At 34.8% G+C, this 21563-nt stretch overlaps 1 protein-coding gene across 7 annotated transcripts in view; it reads right to left on the bottom strand.

The window, feature by feature from the left end:
- Positions 1–21563, bottom strand: part of UBR3 (ubiquitin protein ligase E3 component n-recognin 3) — a 233625-nt gene that overhangs the window by 25605 nt on the left and 186457 nt on the right. For all 7 annotated transcript variants that reach the window (XR_008381290.1, XM_053597855.1, XM_053597858.1 and 4 more), the window contains 2 exons: positions 19102–19204; positions 7831–7934 (listed from right to left, as the gene is read on the bottom strand). Coding sequence is in view for 6 of the 7 variants with exons in the window: in XM_053597855.1 (XP_053453830.1) it covers positions 7831–7934; positions 19102–19204 (207 nt within the window). In the remaining variant the exon portion in view is untranslated. The remainder of the gene's footprint in view (positions 1–7830; positions 7935–19101; positions 19205–21563) is intronic.

The raw sequence follows: 21563 nt of genomic DNA, 5'->3' as shown, positions 1-21563 counted from the left end.
AAAAGAACTTTCTACTACCATTCCTTATTATAGAATTATTCTTTGTCTACAGCCAGGAGTCCACCGGAGAAGATAAATAATTAAACTTTAGAGGTCAAAATCCTTTGAAAATATGGCAAGAGCAATGTAATTTAGAAAAAAATGTGCATATACATATAAAATTTTTTCTATATCATTTTGGAAGATTGATGGATTCCCTAAAGCCTACTATGAACTCTGGAACCACAGATTTAAAAGACCCTTGGTCTGAAGACACTATCAGGGTCCTATCAACAGGACACAAGCCATCCTGAAGCGAACCGTTATTATTCTAATATGGAATTGAAAGACATCATGTATGTCAAAAATCCATGAATTCATAAAAATGCTACAAAACAAAAAAGCAATTACCTTTGAAGAAGGCTTAAAAGGAGGACATTTTTCTGAAAAATGGTAAATTTAAAAAATCAAGCACATAACCTACCTTTCTTATATCAACTCTACCAAGGTGTAAACTAATAGGAAAAATTGGAAAAATTTCTCTTCATAAGATTTCCACTTAACAAATTAAGGAATAAATCTATGGAATCACCAAGAGCCTCTCATGTCACACAAAGAAAGACATGTGGAAATCATGTCTCCTAATTAAAAAAAAAAAAAAAAAAACTCTAAAGGAAAAAAGACCCAGATTCTTCAACAAATAAAATATAAGAGGGAAGGGAAAGGGAGGCAAACCCATAGACTTAAGAGAGATTTAACAATCAAATCCAATGTAGGCTTTGTTTGAATTCTGAGTGAAACTACTATAAAAAATCACATACAAGAAGCAACTATGGAAATCTGAACTCTGGGTATTTAACTGTTCTAAGGCATAACTACCCATTTTTAAGTGTTCAAAGTATTATGGTTATATTTGCTAAAAGAATCTTTATCTTTTAAAGATACATGCTGAAGACGCTATATAGGATATCTGAGATTTGCTTCAAAATCACTACAGGTGGGAGGAAGGAAGGAGTTAGGTGAGGATATAAATAAAGCAAGATTGACCATGAGTTGAAAATTGGTAGGTACATGGGTTTCATTAAACTCTGCTCTTTACTGTTAAATATCTTTGAAATATTCTAAAATACAGTTTATTTTTAAAGCTGTTGGTTTGTAATAAAGCAAAACTGAGATTTTTCTCAGTTTTCTTCTTAAAGCTAATGAAAAATAATAAACAGCCTTCTATCTTTCTTCCATAGGTCCTGTGTAAGGAATCTCAGAAGCAGAGGACAGTCTATAATCATTAGTACCAGATGCTCCAGAGACTCCAGGAGTCTCTGTCCCATAAAGCATGGTTAAGAATAGATCTGTGAAGCTCCCCCAAAACAGCAACCTGGTCCAAACCTGAGCAACTGACTCTTCCTAAAAAAGATGATTATTTTAGGTTTATATGCAGAAGGTTCAAAAAGAAGACAGAATTTTAGCCAAAGAGATACAACTATAAGTTTTGTGTGGATCTTCTAAAAGAAGATCTTCTACTTTTTTAATTTCAGATTACTATAAGGGAAGAAACAATTAGGTTACACAGTATTTGCATTGGTTTGGTAAAGTCCAAGTTGTAGTAGCGCCCTTCACCCAGGAGGTGTGCCATATACCCTTAAACTGTGCCCGTTAGGTGAAAGCTTACCAATCCCCCTCCTTCCTCCTGTCTGGAGTCACTGCCCCCACTCCCCCTCTACTAAGAGGTCTTCTTTAAAAAGAGGGTGAAGTTCCTCTATCAACTATCATTCTGCCACCTTAAACCAGATTATGATGATTAGAACTTTAGCAGCTACCTTGGCACAGGAAGATGACAGCCATACCATTAGGAATCTGGTATGGTCAGGCTCCTTCTCCATCCTCATGGCTCTGTCACGTCCCACTCAGTTTGGGAGCATTTGCATGTGAGAAGTATTTTATTTGGCTCACACACTTTTAAAAACAAATGTAAAATCCTAAATGTTACCAGAAAATTGCAGCTTTCCAGCTTCTCTTGAGTGTAAAAGAACTCACATAGTTTCATAGAAACCAAGAATCTAGAAACCAAAAAGATAAGTTTCCTGTCTGTGATGGACAGAGGTAGTCACAGGTCAAAGGGCAAATCTCGGTGGAGAGGTAATACTATAGATAAGGCTTCTTAAAAGCTACCCTCCATTTTTAGAATTTAAAATGTATTTAAAAAAAAAACAGTAATCTGATGTGGTGGTTGACAAAAGTGCACCTGGCCTGCCTACTTTCACACTTCTTTCTATATAAAAGAAAAATAAACTTCTATCTTACTTAAGCTATTGTGCTATTTTTGCTTTCTTCTCTGTCATAGATACCCAAACCTGATCCTAAGTTATAAACATCCCTTCCCCTCGAACATGTAGAACTAAACACCTAAAGAAAGTGAAGAATTCAGAAGTTATTTTCAAGGCCAGTGACATGACAGGTGTTACAATAAATAAGGTACAATAATATAAGAGACCAAAGAAAACAAAAACTTTTCTTCAATATATTTAATTTGAGCTTCTGACGAGAAAATTGGTGCAAAAATGTCTTTTAACCTAAAAACAGTGCTAACCTTAAGAGGTTAAGAGGAGTAGGTTTCTGAATCAACATATTTTTCAGATAACAGCATATAACATTCTAATATATATAGTTTTCCTCCCTCTTCTTTTCTTTTCCAATAACCAATAGTTAAAATACATATTTTTACAATCAAAACAGACATGATAAAGACAACCGTTAACTTTCACATCAACAGAGAGTGAAAAAAACTTATATTAATAAGTCTTGCCTCCCCTAATTTGCAACTCCCCACCTACTAAAAAAAGCTGTGTGAACCCAAAGCAATATACAATTTTAATGCAATCCCTATTAAAGCTCCACTGTCATACTTTAAAGATCTTGAAAAAAAATAATACTTCGTTTTATATGGAATCAGAAAAAACCTCGAATAGCCAAGACATTACTCAGAAATAAAAACAAAGCAGGAGGAATCACGCTACCGGACCTCAGACTATATTATAAATCGATAGTGATCAAAACAGCATGGTACTGGCACAAAAACAGAGAGGTAGATGTATGGAACAGAATAGAGAACCAAGAGATGAACCCAGCTACTTACCATTATTTGATCTTTGACAAGCCAATTAAAAACATTCAGTGGGGAAAAGATTCCCTATTTAACAAATGGTGCTGGGTGAACTGGCTGGCAACCTGTAGAAGACTGAAAGTGGACCCACACCTTTCACCATTAACTAAGATAGACACTCACTGGATTAAAGATTTAAACTTAAGACATGAAACTAGAAAAATACTAGAAGAAAGTGCAGGAAAAACTCTTGAAGAAATCGGTCTGGGAGAGTATTTTATGAGGAGGATCCCCTGGGCAATTGAAGCAGCTTCAAAAATACACTACTGGGACCTGATCAAACTAAAAAGCTTCTGCACAGCCAAGAACACAGTAAGTAAAGCAAGCAGACAGCCCTCAGAATGGGAGAAGATATTTGCAGGTTATGTCTCCAACAAAGGTTTAATAACCAGAATCCACAGAGAACTCAAACATATAAGCAAGAAAAGAACAAGTGATCCCATCGCAGGCTGGGCAAGGGACTTAAAGAGAAACTTCTCTGAAGAAGATAGGCACACAGCCTACAGACATATGAAAAAATGCTCATCATCTTTAATCGTCAGAGAAATGCAAATCAAAACTACTTTGAGATATCATCTAACTCTAGTAAGATTAGCCCACATCACAAATCCCAAGACCAGAGATGTTGGTGTGGATGTGGAGAAAAGGGAACACTTCTACACTGCTGGTGGGAATGCAAATTAATACATTCCTTTTGGAAAGATGTTTGGAGAACACTTAGAGATCTAAAAATAGACCTGCCGTTCAATCCTATAATTCCTCTACTAGGTATATATCCAGAAGACCAAAAATCACATTATAACAAAGATATTTGTATCAGAATGTTTATTGCAGCCCAATTCATAATTGCTAAATCATGGAAAAAGCCCGAGTGCCCATCAATCCATGAATGGATTAATAAATTGTGGTATATGTACACCATGGAATATTATGCAGCCTTAAAGAAAGATGGAGACTTCACCTCTTTCATGTTTATATGGGTAGAGCTGGTACATATTCTTCTTAGTAAAGTATCTTAAGAATGGAAGAAAAAGTATCCAATGTACTCAGTCCTACTATGAAACTAATTCATGGCTTTCATATGAAAGCTATAACCCAGTGACAACCTAAGAATATGGCGAAGGGGGAGAGGGAGTTGAGGGAGGGGGGAAGGATGGGCAGAGGGAGGGTGATTGGTGGAATTACACCTATGGTGCATCTTACAAGGGTACATGTGAAACTTAGTAAATGTAGAATATAAATGTCTTAACACAGTAACTGGTGGCGCCTGTGGCTCAGTGAGTAGGGTGCCGACCCCATATGCCAAAGGTGGCGGGTTCAGGCCCAGCCCCGGCCAAACTGCAACAAAAAAATAGCCGGGCATTGTGGCAGGCGCCTGTAGTCCCAGCTGCTTGGGAGGCTGAGGCAAGAGAATCACATAAGCCCAAGAGTTAGACGTTGCTGTGAGCCGTGTGACGCCACGGCACTCTACCTGAGGGCGGTACAGTGAGACTCTGACTCTACAAAAAAAAAAAAAACAAAAAAACACAGTAACTAAGAAAATGCCAGGAAAGCTATGTTAACCAGTGTGATGAAAATATGTCAAATGGTCTATAAAACCAGTGTATGGTGCCCCATGATCGCATTAATGTACACAGCTATGATTTAATAATAAAATAAAATAAAAAGCTGTGTGAGGAAAATTATTGACATAATTAAGCTCCGAACTTTCCAGCAGTTAAAGGTCTTTATTCTCAATGTGTTAAAATATTTAATAAAGAATGGCAATTCTTTTTTGTCTAGCCCTAAATTCTATAAGGAATTCATCACTACAATGACAGTGAACAAAATATCACACAATGTGTTTGATAGCAGCCCTATAATCCAATCTCTAAATAATCCAAGATGGAATTACTGTGAAATTTTAAGAAATAGTTCGAAGCAAAGTTTTTAAGGGCAATGCTAACACACGTTAATTTAATGACTGCTAAGTACTTAGCTATCTGATTCCGCAAGGGTAAAGTCCATGTTTTATGCATTCTTATATCTCCACACAGAGATATGGCAAAGAAGCACAGCAACCTGGCACATAGAAGGTATTCATTAAATACTTCTTGAACTGAATCAGCCAATGAATTCACAACTAAGTAGTAAATAAACATTTGCTTATTAAATTTGCCTGCCAAAAACACTTTTTAAATGATATTACTTTAAGGCATGTTTACCAACAATATTATAAATTTTTATGAAGATGTTTTCCTGAATTTATTCTATTCATTTAACCATTATTAAATTAAGTAGAACACAACTCTCTTGACTCATTTTAGAAAAAAAATTATAGAATCTGTTTCCACCAAATTAAATTTACTTGGTTCAATTAATTCAGTGTCTTACATCCCCCTTTCAGCATTAACTTCACCTTCTGTTGAAAGCTAGAGCCAACAGTTAATTTCTAACAAGAAGGATAATATATCCACTATGGCTCTCAGTTACACACTGGTATAACAGGTCCTTTACATTTAACTAAACTATTTTTCTCTTCAGATTAAATATTGGCTATAGAAATAATATTCCTTCTATATATCATTTGAACTTTGCAGGTTTATGTAATAACTAGAGTCATAAGTAAAAGGCATATTTAAGTAAGATATTTAAATATTTTAAAGACATTACAAAACAAAAATTTTTTTTTAATATTTCAAAATTTAAGGCTGGGCATGGTGGTTCGTGTCTACAATCCCAGTACTTTGGCAGGCTGAAACAGGAGGAGACTTTGAGCCCAGGAGTTTGAGATCAGCCTGGGAAACAGAGCAAGATTCTGCTTCTATAAAATTTAAAAATTAGTTGTGCAGTGAGTATACACCTGTAGTCCCATCCACACAGGATGAGGGGAGGATCACGTAAGCCCAGGAGTTTCAGGCTGTAGTGAGCTATGATTGTACCACTGTACTGCAGCCCAGACAACAGAAAGACCCTGACTCTTAAAAAAAATTTTTTAATTTTAAAAATAAAGTAAAAAAATTTAATACTACTAGTATCAATAGAAGAGCACAATTAGAATTAAATTGGAATGATTGCTAATAATTTCCTGTTCCCCTAAATTAAGGAAAACTAACCAAAGTAACAAAAAACCTAAAGAATTTGAAATTAATTTTGTAAATAGATTAATTTTAAGAAAGGTTTGGATTTTAAAGTCTGCAAACAAAAATGATTAAATTTACTGATAAAGTTAACCTCCCCAAAAAGTAACATAAAAAATAGCTTGTTTGGGCAGCGTCTATGGCTCAAAGGAGTAGGGCACCGGCCCCATATGCCAGAGGTGGCGGGTTCAAACCCAGCCCTGGCCAAAAACTGTAAAAAAAAAGAAAAAAGAAATAAAATAGCTTGTTTGACAGTAAAATACAGAATTACCTAAAGAAGTTAAACAGAATTACCCTATGATCCAGCAATTCCACTTCTAGCTATATATTAAAAATAACTAGAAACATGTTTTCGAACAAAAACATATATGTGAATGTTCATCACAGCACTAGTCACAATAGCCAAAAGGTAAAAATAACCCAAACATCCATTAACTAATGAATGGATAAACAAAATGTACTATATTCATACAAGGAATATTACTCAGCAATCAAGGGAAATGAAATACTAATACATGATACAACATGGATGAACCTTGAAAACACCGTGCTAAGAGGTCTGGATACAAAGTCTAAATAGTGTATAATTCTGTTAATATGAAATAAACAGTATATGAAAGCCATAAAGACAGAAAGCAGATTAGTCATTTCCAGGGGTTGCGAGAAAGAGTGAATTATTTAATGGGCACAGAGTTTCCTTTGGGGCTGATAAAAATGCCCTGGAACTATATAATGGTGCTGGATGTACAGCACTGTGACAGTACTAAAACGCCACTTCAGACAATGGTTTCTTTTCAGATTGTATAAATCCTTCACCTTTAACTAAATGCTGCTACAGTCGCACACTTTAAAATTGTTTAAATAGTAAATTTTATGTTATAGGAATACATTAAAAACATTAATTCAAAATTCACAGTACTAATATAACATAAACAAAATTATCATAATTTGCCTATACTTAAAATAAATGACCACTCTATACTTTTACTAAAAGAGTGAGTTGAAGTATAAACCAAGTATGCCCACATCTGTTCATTCTACTGTAACTTATAATAGCAAAACAAAAAACTAATTTCCCAATATAGAAAATATTACTTATCTGATAGTATATTTTAAATGTCTTCAAGTGAAGACTAAAAAGACTATGCAGCAATAAATATCACAATGTTATGACACTAATTTAAAATGATAGGATGTTACATTTTTGAATACCTCTATGATTTCTACTTTATGTATTAAATATGTACACATGTAGATAGAATAAAGGCATAAAGGCTAAATATACTATTTTTCAATTTTTCATTTTATTATCACTTCAATTTCTTTTTAAACAAAGGTTTTCAGTCTTTTCCCCAATGTCTTTGTATGGTTGACTAAAAAACAGAAAGAAATTATTCTCACAAGAATTTTTTAAAAACAATTTTGTTTCATTATCATCTTCATAGGTAGTATTATTTACTAGTAATAGAAAAAAATGTTATTTACTACAAGACTGACTGCTATATTTTTCCCTATAATCTCTAGACCATCCATAATATATAGTATTTAAGAATCCAAACTATGAAAACAGACCTTTGTGTAAGGGTTGTGGCATCATTAAGATCTGGATGAGCAAGAGAGATGTTACATCATGATAAAGAATTGGAACTTCAGGCTGCTGTTCTTCATTTCCCAGCCTAAAAGAAAAATGCACAGTCACTTCTGATAGTATTGTATATCTTTTCCTTTTAATTTATTTTATATTTTACATATATTTCTATGGAACAGAAATAAAATTTTTTATAAACAACTGAGAAATCTCTAAAGAAAAATTAGGGGTCATATTTTTTGCCTAAAAATATAATCTTTTAGACTCATGTATTTCTTTGATTCCTTCTAATAGGAAAAAAATGACAGGAAATTTAAGTTTTATAAAGAAAACAACTGGGATACATTAACTTGAATATGAGTCTCTTTGATTTCTGAGATTACAAGAAATTAAATGAAGCATTAAATAGAACACAAGAGAATTAGTTTCACTACAAATGATGTGGCTCATAGGACACTTATAATCACAAACTTAGCACTAAAGAAATAAATGGTCATATTATAAGAAAGGATAGGTACACTTCCTAAATCAAGTCACACCAATAAAGGCACAGTTAACACTTTTTTTAAAGTTGTTTCAGATTTATAAGTAACATAAAATTCAAATAAAATCTGTAACATTTGCAAAATTTCAAAAAAGGTAACCAAAGCAGAACTTAAAATTCACTACAAAAGACAAAATAGCAAATCTTAGGAATGTGTATGTCATACAGCAGAGCTTACTTCGAAAGAATTTTTAAAAACCTTTTAGGAGGGGAAGAGCAGAAAGAGGGAAGGAGAGAGCAGGGTGTGGCCTTGGTGTGTGCCACGACTTTCGGGGGCAAGACACGATTGCAAGAGGGACTTTACCTAACAAATGCAATCAGTGTAACCTGGTTCTGTACCCTCAATGAATCCCCAACAATTAAAAAAAAAAAACTTAAAATAAAAAAAATTAAAAAAATAAACCTTTTAGGGTTTAGACCATACATTTAATTTTTAACATCACAGAATAAAAGTAAATCTTAAGTTTCTAGACTTGGATAAGTTCTGAAGCTATACTTTAGATTTAAGATAAGCAAAAATTGCTCAACTCTTTTATTAGGCTCTATCATTCAATAAATATTTACTGATTACTTGCTATATGCTAGGCATTGAACGCATTGGTGAGTAAATTAATCCCGGCTGCTGTGAAGCTTTTAACTGCTAGAGGAAGATAGTTCTTTGAATTTCTACATTTTCTACAGATATAAATTAATATACTTGCCTTTCTCTCGAAGGCTAACTCCCCATTCATGTATGACTCCCAATATTTAATGTCGTTCAAGTCTCCCAGGGGTGGGGAACCTGTAGCCTTAAGGCCACATGTGGTATTCTAGGTCCTTAAATGTGGCCTTTTGACTGAATCCAAATTTTACAGAACAAATCCTTTCATTAAAAGGCGTGTAACAGAAGAGGAAGATTTTCTTTTCCTCTTTTGGTGCTTAAAAAGGAACAATCTTGAAATCAAAGGATCACAGGTTCCCCACCCCAAGTCAGACTTCTCTCCTTTCTTTATACGTCCAAATCGAAAATTCTTTTAAAAAAAAATTGGGGGCGGTGCCTGTGGCTCAAGGAGTAGGGCTCCAGCCCCATATACCAGAGGGGGTGGGTTCAAACTTGGCCCTGGCCAAAATCTGCAAAAAAAAAAAAAGAAAGAAAGAAAGAAAATTGGGGCTTAAAAAAATAGGAGGAGCACCATTTCTACTTTAAAACCTCTCACAGAAATGGATTTCCACATATTCAACAATTATCTCCTAGTTATACAATTTACCAGACATTTTTAATCCTTATCTTACTACCCTTTGCCTTGACTTCAGATATGGCGGAACATTACAGTCTTGAAAATTCTTTTGGCTTTTTGAAACGCTCTCCCAGGTTCCCTTCTACCTCTCCAATTACTCCACTTTAGTCTTTTTTAGTCTTTTTTTTTTTTTTTTTGGAGACAAGAGTCTCAAGCCATCACCCAGGGTAGAGTGCCGTGGCATCATAGCTCACAGCAAAGGAGCTTTGTTCCCTCTTTGTTTCCCCTACAGTTGTTTCCCAAGATTCCAATTCTCCCTTTCTTTTCACACTAAGGACTCTTTCAAAGAATAGCTCCTAATCCATGACTTCGCCAGCTACATATCAATATGTGGGTATGCCCAGCCATGACCCTCTTAAACTCCGTATCTGAATACACATTATCTCTACTTGTTTATCCAGCAGGCTGTTCAACTTCAACATCAGATCATAGATGAGACAGGCATTCTAAGTATGAAAACAACAGGGGAAAAAAGAAATCTAAGGTCTGATTGATTTGGTTGGCTACATGAAAATTAAAAACTTCAATATGTCAAGAAAAGTAATGACAAAATTAAAAGGCAAATGTATTTTGGAAAAGTGTTTGAACTATGAAAAAATAAGATTTAATATTTTAGACCATAAAACATTCAAATAATTAAAAAAACTAAGATATCGACAGAAATTCAATATACCATTCACAAAAAGTATATGCAAATAGGTAATACATTTAAAATTATTACTATTTCTATCAAATTTCTATTACTTTTTTCCTATCATATTAGCAAAAAATATTTAAATGATGGCACTTTGGGGGGGGTATGAATTTTTTTCCTGATAATAATAAGAAAACAATCTGGCACTTGCTAAGTAAGATAAAAACAGCCATTCTAAAGATTCACAGAAATGGATCTTACCTATAAATTTCCAAATTTATGTGGAAAGGCAAAATGGTTGGCATATAATCAGAAAGAATGAATGAAATGTTGCAACTCTCTGTAGAAGAGAACCACAGATTTTGACTTCACAGATTAATACCATCATTATGATAACTATCTTCTAAATGCTTAATATTTTAAAAACAGATAATTGTTCCTACTGAGATCAGGACCAAAGCAAAGATGTCTCCTTTTTATACTGGAAGAATTAACTAATGCAATATTCCTAAGGAAATAAAAGGCATGCTGATCAGGAGGGAAGAAATAAACCTATCTTTGTTCATGGATTACATGATCATCTGTGCAGAAAATCCAAAAGAAGTAACAGAAAAAAAAAAAAATTCCTAGAACTTGTAAGTGATTACAACAAGGTTGCAGGATACAAAGTTAATATATAAAAGACAATCAATTTCTTATATATTGGCAATGAACAAGTAGACTTAGAAAATAAACACAAATACTATTTAAGTCAGCACTCTGAAAATGCATACTTAGGAATAAATCTAGCAAACTATGTACAAGATCTATATGAGAAAAGGTACAAAGCCCTGATAAATGAAATCAAAAAACTAAATAAATGAAGAAACATGTCATGTTAATAAGTAAGGAGGCGCAATACAGATCTATTTGATCTATAGATTCATGCAATCCCAAGCAAAATCCCAGCAAGTTATTTTGGGGATACTGACAAAGTGATTCTGAAATTTATATGAAGGGGCTAAATACTCAGAAAAGCCATCACAGTACTAAAGAACAAAATTGTAGGACTGAGACTATCTGACTTCAATACTTACTCTACAGTAATGACGAAACTATGGTATCGGCAAAAGAATAGACAAATAGATCAATGGTACAGAACAGAGAGCCCAGAAAGAGACCAACATAAATACCGTCAACTGACTTTGAAAAAGGAATAAAAGCAAAACAATGGAAAAAAGACTGTCTTTTTGAGAAATGGTTTTGGAACAATCAAACATCCACGTGCAAAACAATGAATCCATCTTACACCCTTCACAAAAATTAACTCGAGGGCGGCACCTGTGGCTCAGTCAGTAAGGTGCCGGCCCCATATACCAAGGGTGGCGGGTTCAAACCCGGCCCCGGCCAAACTGCAACCAAAAAATAGCCGGGCGTTGTGGTGGGCGCCTGTAGTCCCAGCTACTCTGGAGGCTGAGGCAGGAGAATCGCCTAAGCCTAGGAGTTGGAGGTTGCTGTGAGCCGTGTGAGGCCACGGCACTCTACCCGAGGGCCATAAAGTGAGACTCTGTCTCTACAAAAAAAAAAAAAAAAAAAAATTAACTCGAAATGGAAGACAGACCTAAATGTAAAATACAAAAGTTTTATTATGAAACTCTCAGAAGATAACATAAAAGAAAACCTAGATGAACTTGGGCATGGTGATGACTTTTTAGATGCAAAAGCAAAGGAATGATCCATGAAAGGTACAGATGTTAAGCTGGATATCATTAAAATTTATAACTTCTCCTCTGCAAAAGACGATGCTAAGATAATGAAAAGACCAGTCAACAGAATGAGGGAAAATATTTGCAGAAGACACATCTGATAAAGGACTGTTATCCAAAATATACAAATAACTCTTAAAACTCAACAATAGGAAAACAATTCAATTATAAAATGGTCCGCAGCAAAAAAAAAAAAAAAAAAAATGGTCCACAGCATTAACAGACACATCATTAACAGACACATCACAAAAGAAGATATACAAATGCTTGGTCAGTATATAAAAAGATATTCCTTGTCACATGTTATCAGGGAAATGCAAATTAAAACAATGATATACCACCATATTCCCATCAGAATGGCCAAAATCTAGAACACTGGCAGTACCAAATGTTGGCAAAGACGTGGAACAACAGGAACTCTCATTCATTTCTGGTAGAAATGTAAAATGGTACACTACTTTGGAAGATAGTTTGGTTTCTTATAAAACTAAGCATACTTTTACTATATGATACAGCAATCTTAGTATATACCCCCAAACACTGAAAACTTAGGTCCACAAAAAAACTGCCCATGGATATTTATAGAAGCTTTACTCATAACTGCCAAAACTTAGAAGCAACCCAAATGTCCTCCAATAAATGAAGGGATAAATTATGGTACATCCAAACAATGGACTATTATTCAGCACTAAAAAGAAATGAGCTATCAAGCCACAAAAAGACATAGAAGAATGTTAAGAGCAAATTACTAAGTGAAAGAAGTCAATCTGAAAAGCTATATACTCTGTAATTCTAAATATATGACATTCTGGAACAGACAAAATTATGGAAAGAATAAAAAGATCAGTGGTTGCTAGGGGTTGTAGAAGGGAAAAAAGAATAGGCAGAGCACAGAGGCTTTTTAGGGCAGTGAAAATACTCTGTATAATACTATAATGGTGGATACTTGCCACTATACCATTGTCCAAACCTATAGAATATTCAACACCAAGAGTGAGCTACACTAAGGTGAACTACAAACTTCAGGTGATTTTGATGTGTTGAAGTAGGTTCCTCAGTTGTAACAAATGTCCCACTCTGGTGGTGGATGTTGGTAACATAGTAAGCTATGAAAAGTGTAGGAACAGGGGTATATGGGAAATCTCTATACTTTTCTCTTAATTTTGCTGTAAATCTAAAAGTGTTCCAAAACCCCCCAAATCTTTAAAAGAATAATTATTTCTACTTCTTAAGTTTTTAAATAGTCTTTCAAATCCAGATTATAAAAATTATATGCTACTATTAAGTCTACAGATGATAAGAGGATATGGGTAGAATAGATTAAATAGGAAAAATACTCCTATTTCTTAAAATCGAAGTGATTATCAATGAAACAAAATTAAGCATAAATAAAGGAAATAATTTTAATTTGACAAAAAGTAAGTATGAATGAAAAACCTATCATTAGATATAGGCATACTTTATATTGGAAAACTGTTACAGTAAGAAAACAGAAAAAGGTATTTCAATTTAAAAGATCTAATAGGTACATATGAAATATAGATGACATATTATAATCAACTCTAATATAATTTAATGAACTAATGAATAATAAAAATGAGCACAAATATGGGAAGGAAAATGAAACAGATTTTGTTGATTTTTCTGCTACCCTAGTACTAGAAAAGGAAGCATACAGTAAGAGTTAAAACGTAGGTTCTGAAATCAGAAACATTTGGATTCAGATTCCAGCTCTATTCCTCAGCTGCTGTGCCACCTAAAAAACATGTTAATTAACTTCTCAGAATCTTCATATATAAAAATGGGGATAACAACAGAACATAGACTATACAGTTACTATGATAATTAAATGAGACTGTATATGCAAAGCACAAAAATGCCTAGCATAAACTACTGGAAAAGTGTTCACAGCATTTACTACTATCCAAATGTACTTTAATCTTAGGGTGTGAAATGAACAAAATTCAGCGATCAATATAATGGAAAGCATAATATTTGTCACTACTTTAAATTTTCAATTAATCAATGCTAGGCCTAGAAATTTTGTTTGCTGAACAGTCTCTACAAAAAATTTTAAAAGTAATCAAGTGTGGTGGAATGTTCCTGGGTCCCAGCTATTTGGGAGGCTGTAGCATAAGGCTCACTTTAGTCTAGGAGTTTGAGGTTGCAGTGAGACAATGCTAGTAGCTTGGGCAACAAAGCAAAAAAAAAGAGAGAGAGTGAGAGAGAAAGCTAAGGACATGAATAGACATATTTCAAAAGAAGATAAGAAAACAGCAAATAAGCATATGAAACTCAACATCATTGATCATCAGAGAAATGTTAAGTTAAAACCCCAATGGGATATCATCATACACCAATCAGAACGGTTATTATTTTCTTGTTGTTTGTTTTGAGACAGAATCTCACCCTGTTGTCCAGGCTAGAGTACCCTTATAATAGCTTAGCTCACAGCAATCTCAAACTCCTGGGTTCAAGCAATCTTCCTGCTTCACCCTCCTGTATAGTTACAGGCACCCACCACACACCCGGCTAATTTTTCTATTTTAATAGTGTTGGGGTTTTGCTCTGGCTCAGGTCAGTCTCAGCCTCCTGAGCTCAAGTGATCCTCCTGCCTTGGCCTCCCAGAGTGCTAGGATTACAGTCATGACCCACCACACCCAGCCCAGAATGATTCTTTTTAAAAAGACCAAAAAAAAAAAAAAACAAAACAAAACCAGGTGTTGGCTAGGATGTGGAAAAAAGGGAACTCTTATATACGGTTGGTAGAAATGTAAATTAGTACAGCATTTATGAAAAAAAATAAATAAATAAAAATTTTAAAAAATAAAGAAAAAAGGCGTCTGGCTCCCGCTCTCACAGCCATTGCAGTACATTGAGCTCCATAGAGACAGCGCCGGGGCAAGTGAGAGCCGGACGGGCACTGGGCAACTCTGTGCCTCGCTGAGGAAAAATAACTAAACATGGGCAAAGGAGATCCTAAGAAGCCGAGAGGCAAAATGTCATCATAGGCATTCTTTGTGCAAACTTGTCTGGAGGAGCACAAGAAGAAGCACCCAGATGCTTCAGTCAACTTCTCAGAGTTTTCTAAGAAGTGCTCAGAGAGGTGGAAGACCATGTCTGCTAAAGAGAAAGGAAAATTTGAAGATATGGCAAAGGCGGACAAGGCCCATTATGAAAGAGAAATGAAAACCTATATCCCTCCTAAAGGGGAAACAAAAAAGAAGTTCAAGGATCCCAATGCACCCAAGAGGCCTCCTTCGGCCTTTTTCTTGTTCTGTTCTGAGTATCGCCCAAAAATCAAAGGAGAACATCCCGGCCTATCCATCGGTGATGTTGCAAAGAAGCTGGGGGAGATGTGGAATAACACTGCTGCGGATGACAAGCAGCCTTATGAAAAGAAGGCTGCAAAGCTGAAGGAAAAATACGAAAAGGATATTGCTGCATACCGAGCTAAAGGAAAGCCTGATGCAGCGAAAAAGGGAGTCGTCAAGGCTGAAAAAAGCAAGAAAAAGAAGGAAGAGGAGGAAGATGAGGAAGACGAAGAGGATGAAGAGGAGGAGGAAGATGAAGAAGATGAAGATGAAGAAGAAGATGATGATGATGAATAAGTTGGTTCTAGCGCAGTTTTTTTTTCTTGTCTATAAAGCATTTAACCTCCCTGTACACAACTCACTCCTTTTAAAGAAAAAAATTGAAATGTAAGGCTGTGTAAGATTTGTTTTTAAACTGTACAGTGTCTTTTTTTGTATAGTTAACACACTACCGAATGTGTCTTTAGATAGCCCTGTCCTGGTGGTATTTCAATAGCCACTAACCTTGCCTGGTACAGTATGGGGGTTGTAAATTGGCATGGAAATTTAAAGCAGGTTCTTGTTGGTGCACAGCACAAATTAGTTATATATGGGGATGGTAGTTTTTTCATCTTCAGTTGTCTCTGATGCAGCTTATATGAAATAATTGTTGTTCTGTTAACTGAATACCACTCTGTAATTGCAAAAAAAAGTTGCAGCTGTTTTGTTGACATTCTGAATGCTTCTAAGTAAATACAATTTTTTTAAAAAAAAAAAAAAAAAAAAAAAAGAAAAACACCATAGAGATTTCTCAAAGAACTAAAACTAGAACTGCTATATGATCCAGCAATCTCACTACTGGTTATCAACCCAAAGAAAATTCTTTTTTTTTTTTAGTTGTTGGGGATTCATTGAAAGAACAAAGAACCTAGCCGGGCGTTGTGGCGGGCGCCTGTAGTCCCAGCTACTCGGGAGGCTGAGGCAAGAGAATCGCTTAAGCCCAGGAGTTGGAGGTTGCTGTGAGCTGTGTGAGGCCACGGCACTCTACCAAGGGCCATAAAGTGAGACTCTGTCTCTACAAAAATAAATAAATAAATAAATAAAAATGAAAGAACAAAGAACCAGGTTGCATTGATTGCATTTGTTAGGTAAAGTCTCTCTTTTAGTTGTGTCCAGCCCCCCAAAGGTGTGTCACACACTGTGACACCCCCACCAGCTCCCTCCTTCCCTCTCTCTGGTCTCCCCTTCCCCCACCCCTCACCGTGCTCTTAATTGTCTTCATCTCAGAATTGAGTACATAGGATTCTTGATTCTCCATTCTTGTGATGCTTTACTAAGAATAAAGCATCCCACTTCTTTATTAAAGAATAAAGCGTTCCACTTCTATCCAGGTAAGAAATCAGTATATTAAAATTTGCACTGGTATGTTTATCGCAGCAATATTCACATAGCAAATATATGGAATCAACTCAAGTGTCCATCAGCAGAGGACTAGACAAAGAAAAACGTGGTACATTCACACAATGGAATACTATTCATCCATAAGAAAGAATGAACAAGTGCAGACACAACTACTACAGGGACCTTACCTAACAAACACAAACATTACTTAATCATTTGTACCCTCAAATTAATCTGAAATTTAAAAATATAAAATAAAATAAAAATGAAGTAATTTTTTGGCAGCAACATGGATGAAACTGGAGGCCACATTATCTTCCATAAAACAATTCAAACATGGACATACAAATATTGCAAGTTTTCATTTGTAAGTGGTAGCTATATAGTATATACACATAGACGTATTGAAAGATAGACAATGGAAACTCAATGGGTGGGTTAGAGGGAGGTAAATAATGGAAGATTGCTTGGTGGTTACATTGTATGTTGCTCCAAAGAAAGATGTACTGAAGGGGCTGTGACTTCACCACAGTGCAATATATCAATGTAGTAAAACTGCATTTGTTCCCATGAGTATACAAATAAAAAATAAATTAAAGAAAATAACCATTTGTCTAACCTAATCACCCCTTTTCATGCTAGACCTTAATAACAGGGTAAATCAGATTCAGCAAATTTTTTTCATAAAGGATCAAGTAATAAATATTTTCAGCTTTGTGGACAAAAAAAATTAAACTTTGCAATCTTACGTTTAAATTAGAAATATCAATAAGAACTCACAATCATTTTCTCTTTTAAAATAAGTATTTCCTAACTGTGTCCACTGAAATGGGCTATAAGCAATGGCAACCCAGTAACTATGTATACCCTCTAGTGTCCACACTGTGGTCTCTAAATACCATTTGCCATTAAAAAGAACTACACGGATAGCAGGGCATTGTGGCGGGCACCTGTAGTCCCAGCTACTTAGGAGGCTGAGGGAAGACAATGGCTTAAGCCCAAGAGTTTGAGGTTTTTGTGAGCTGTGATGCCACAGCACTCTACCAAGAGCAACAAAGTGAGACTCTGTCTCAAAAAAAAAAAAAAAAGAACTACATGAAGAGATAGTTGATTTCACATACATACTTGGGTAAATCTATTGTATGAGAAAATAAGGATATTATTAAAGACTACTTGATTCATGTCGAAAAGTACAACAGTCAACTCATAAGAATTCTCACTAACCAAAAGAAAACGATTTGTATTGAAAACATCAAATATATAAAAATCCTTATCATCATAAAATAAGCAAACAACCGCTATTGGTCACCACTGGAAGCTAGGGCATCATCTCACTACTTTGAAAATTCATAAATTAGAAAAGAATCAAGAATTCATCCTCCCAAACTTTCAGGGTTAACAAAAGTTGATATCAGAAAGTTCTTTTGTTCTGAGACAGGATCTCACTCTGTCACCCAGGCAGAGTGCAGCAGCATCATCATAGCTCCCACCGCAACTTCAAACTCCTGGGCTCAAGCAACCCTCCTACCTTAGCCTCCAAAGTAGCTAAGATTCTAGGTGTATGCCACCATGCTCAGCTAATTTTTCCATTTTTTGTAGAGACAGGATCTCATTCTTGTTCAGATTGGTCTTGAACTCCTGACTTCAAGTGATTCTCCTGCCTCAGTCTCCCGAAGTGCTAGGATTACAGGCATGAGCCACTGCATCCAGCCAATATGGGTAAGTTCTTTATAGAAACATTCCTAATAAAAAGGAAGGTGAATTCATCTGTGAATTCATCTCTTCTAACTAGGTAACCTTTATTAAAAATCACTATTTTATAGCACCAATGAAAATAATGGATTTAGGATTAAATATGGATTTAATAATGGATTTTCACCATTAAGTGAAAGACTGATGGGGAACTTTATAATGGAGGAATCAGAGTCAGGCTACCAGAGCCCACTAATCAACTCTGACATAAAAGAAGGATGGATGAGAGGAAGCTGCCTGGTGGATAAATGTACATTGCTTCAGTGGTATATAGGTACTGAAGGCCCTGACAAATAAACAATGCAGCAAAACTGCACTTGTGCTCCATGAATATACACAAATAAAAAAATGGGAAATTAAAAAAAGAGGGACAACCAGCCACTACTTGAAAATTTCATCTGCATAAAAATCAATGAGAGTGGTAGAAATTTTTATGCAATTTACAGAGTATCATGGTAAACTGTTTTTAATTTTTATAACATATTTCTCTTTCATGAAGAAAATGCAAAAAAATCTTATATTCATTTAGAAATTTCAATCCTATTTTTAGACTTATCAACTATTTTTCAAAAGGAGTTTTAATGATTTTAGTCTTTCAATAATACTCACTGTGAATTCATCTCTTCTAACTGGGTGAGCTTTCTCCAGGGATTATACTCAGAGTCAATACTGTAAAGCCGCATGTGCAAGGCTAATACATGAAACAGCTGATCTGAATAAATTGAAGAACAGGTAATTAGAAAATTCACACAATTCTTCCAGAGAAAAATGCAGACAGAATTTCTACTGATTTCATAAGGAAATCTGTTTCCTATCCCGATTATTAAAATTCACCCATTTTAAGTCCCAATTATTCCACTCTCTCTTTTAAGGTAAACTCTGAAATATATACCAAAATAATTCCTACTAGAATACGAACTGTCCTTATGCTCAATCTTAATACAGGAATCGTTTGTCTTTCTCAGCCCTTGTCACATACCTACTTTTGACTTTATGCTGCAACCTCCCAACCTGTACTTCCCACTGTTGTGGTCTCCTCCTAACCAAAAATTACCTTTATCTCCAATTCCGTTCCCTGGGCAATATGGACAATAATATCCTAATAAATCACTGTTAGATAAAGTTCCTTCTTTACCTACATTTTGTTTAGACTGAGTAGTAAATGCATCATCTTTTGATTCAATATAAAGAAAAAATAACTGAAGTATTATTTACAAGTACTATTCCAGATATTTTAATTTCTTCTATCTGAATTATAACAATAATCTACCAATCTTAGCTTTTAACAAAATTCTGCTCATGACATTTAGAACAAAAGTTTTTGTTTAAAATTGTTCAGGAAAAAGGCCTAAGTTTTCCTTTTGCATCAGATGTCTCCTTTTTGGGGTATAAATGACAAGAAATGGAATAAATTATTCTGTCACAAATATTCAAATATATTTGCAAATCATAAGTCATATTCTTCACAAATGCAAACAATGTAACCTAATCATTGTACCCTTATATAAATCTGAAATAAAAAAGAAAAAAGAAAACACTAACAATTAAATGATATACACTATCTATTGTGAGACACACTTCAAATAAATAGTCTTTTTAAAAAAGTCATATTCCAGGGCCGTGCCTATGGCTCAAGGAGTAGGGCACCTGACCCATATGCCGGAGGTAGCGGGTTCAAACCCAGCCCCGGCCAAAAACCACAAAAAAAAAAAAAAAAAAAAAAAGTCATATTCCAGAAAGTGAGATAACAGTTCTTGACATATGATAGAATTCTTTTTTTTTTTTTTTTTTTGGATTTTGGCCAGGGCTAGGTTTGAACCCGCCACCTCTGGCATATGGGACCGGCGCCCTACTCCTGGAGCCACAGGCGCCGCCCATAATTGAATTCTTAAATCCAGAAAAAAATGAGCTGAATGACACAAACCTATTGTCACTTATTCTCTAAATCAAAACAGTCAAAACTAAACCAGATTTTGTTTCTCTGTGCAACAGACTTAGAAATTAATTTCATTTTATGACTCATTTACCCACGATCCATCAATGTAACTCTTGTGTGAGATGGGGTGGAGTGATGTGTGGTGTGTATGTGTATTTTTGTGTAAGCAGGGAGTAGTAGTTTGGGGAAGCTGTGGTAAAACGTGAGTGCAATGATTTGAGCAAAATAAATGTGCATTCTGTGGGGTAGGGTAAAGATGTACATTTCTGTCAAATTTCAATCTGATCTCTCTATAACAGAAGAAGAATCTAAATATTCTGTTTCATCTCCTACTTATAAACTGATGCATAGTCTCTCTTAAAATTTCTTCATCCTATTAATGGCTAATAGCAGCTGAGTTACTTATGTTCCAAGCACTGTTACATCAATTATCTCAACCAATTTTCACAAAAAGTCTACTAGAAAGGTAATATTATTATCCCCACTTTTGAGACAAATAAGTTTCTCAAATTTCCATGAAACCTGGTTCCATGGATAAAACGGAGAAAAAGGAAGTTTTAGCAGAGGAATAATATAATGAGAACATACATACTGGTAAATTTTATTTTATTTCAATTCAATTACACATAAGAGATTAAATTTACCTAGTACCTACTTTATAATAAGTGTTTTAATGACTAAAACCTGTAAGCATTTAAAAAACTAAATTCTTCTAGCAGAAAAATATTAAGATTATCTCAAGTTTCAAGGTGGAAGTTTTGTGTTCTTTTTACAGAGGTGTTAAGTGGATCAAAGAGCTCTTTTTAACGTCTTTCAAAATGAAGGTCAATCATCTTTGTTTGCCCAAGTTAAATCAAAAGCACAGAAATTGCAGATGGTACTAATTTGTTTGGCATTGAAACCATGGTCAACACAGAAAATAATGTTACAATTACTCTACTTTCCTAGCCGCTACCACAAATAAGGAATTTCAAAATGTTAGAAAACTTTTTTTTTGTATATATATAGTGTGTGTGTGTGTGTGTGTGTGTACATGTACTCTTTTTTTTTATTGTTAAATCATGGCCATGTATATTAGTGCAATCAAGGGGTACAATGTGCTGGTTTCATACACAATCTGAAATATTCTCATCAA

Source organism: Nycticebus coucang, chromosome 7, assembly GCF_027406575.1.
Source record: "Nycticebus coucang isolate mNycCou1 chromosome 7, mNycCou1.pri, whole genome shotgun sequence".
In the NCBI taxonomy this organism is placed as follows: domain Eukaryota; kingdom Metazoa; phylum Chordata; class Mammalia; order Primates; family Lorisidae; genus Nycticebus; species Nycticebus coucang.
The sequence above is the reverse complement of the archived record's forward strand: the minus strand, read 5'-3'. Positions and strand labels throughout refer to the sequence as shown.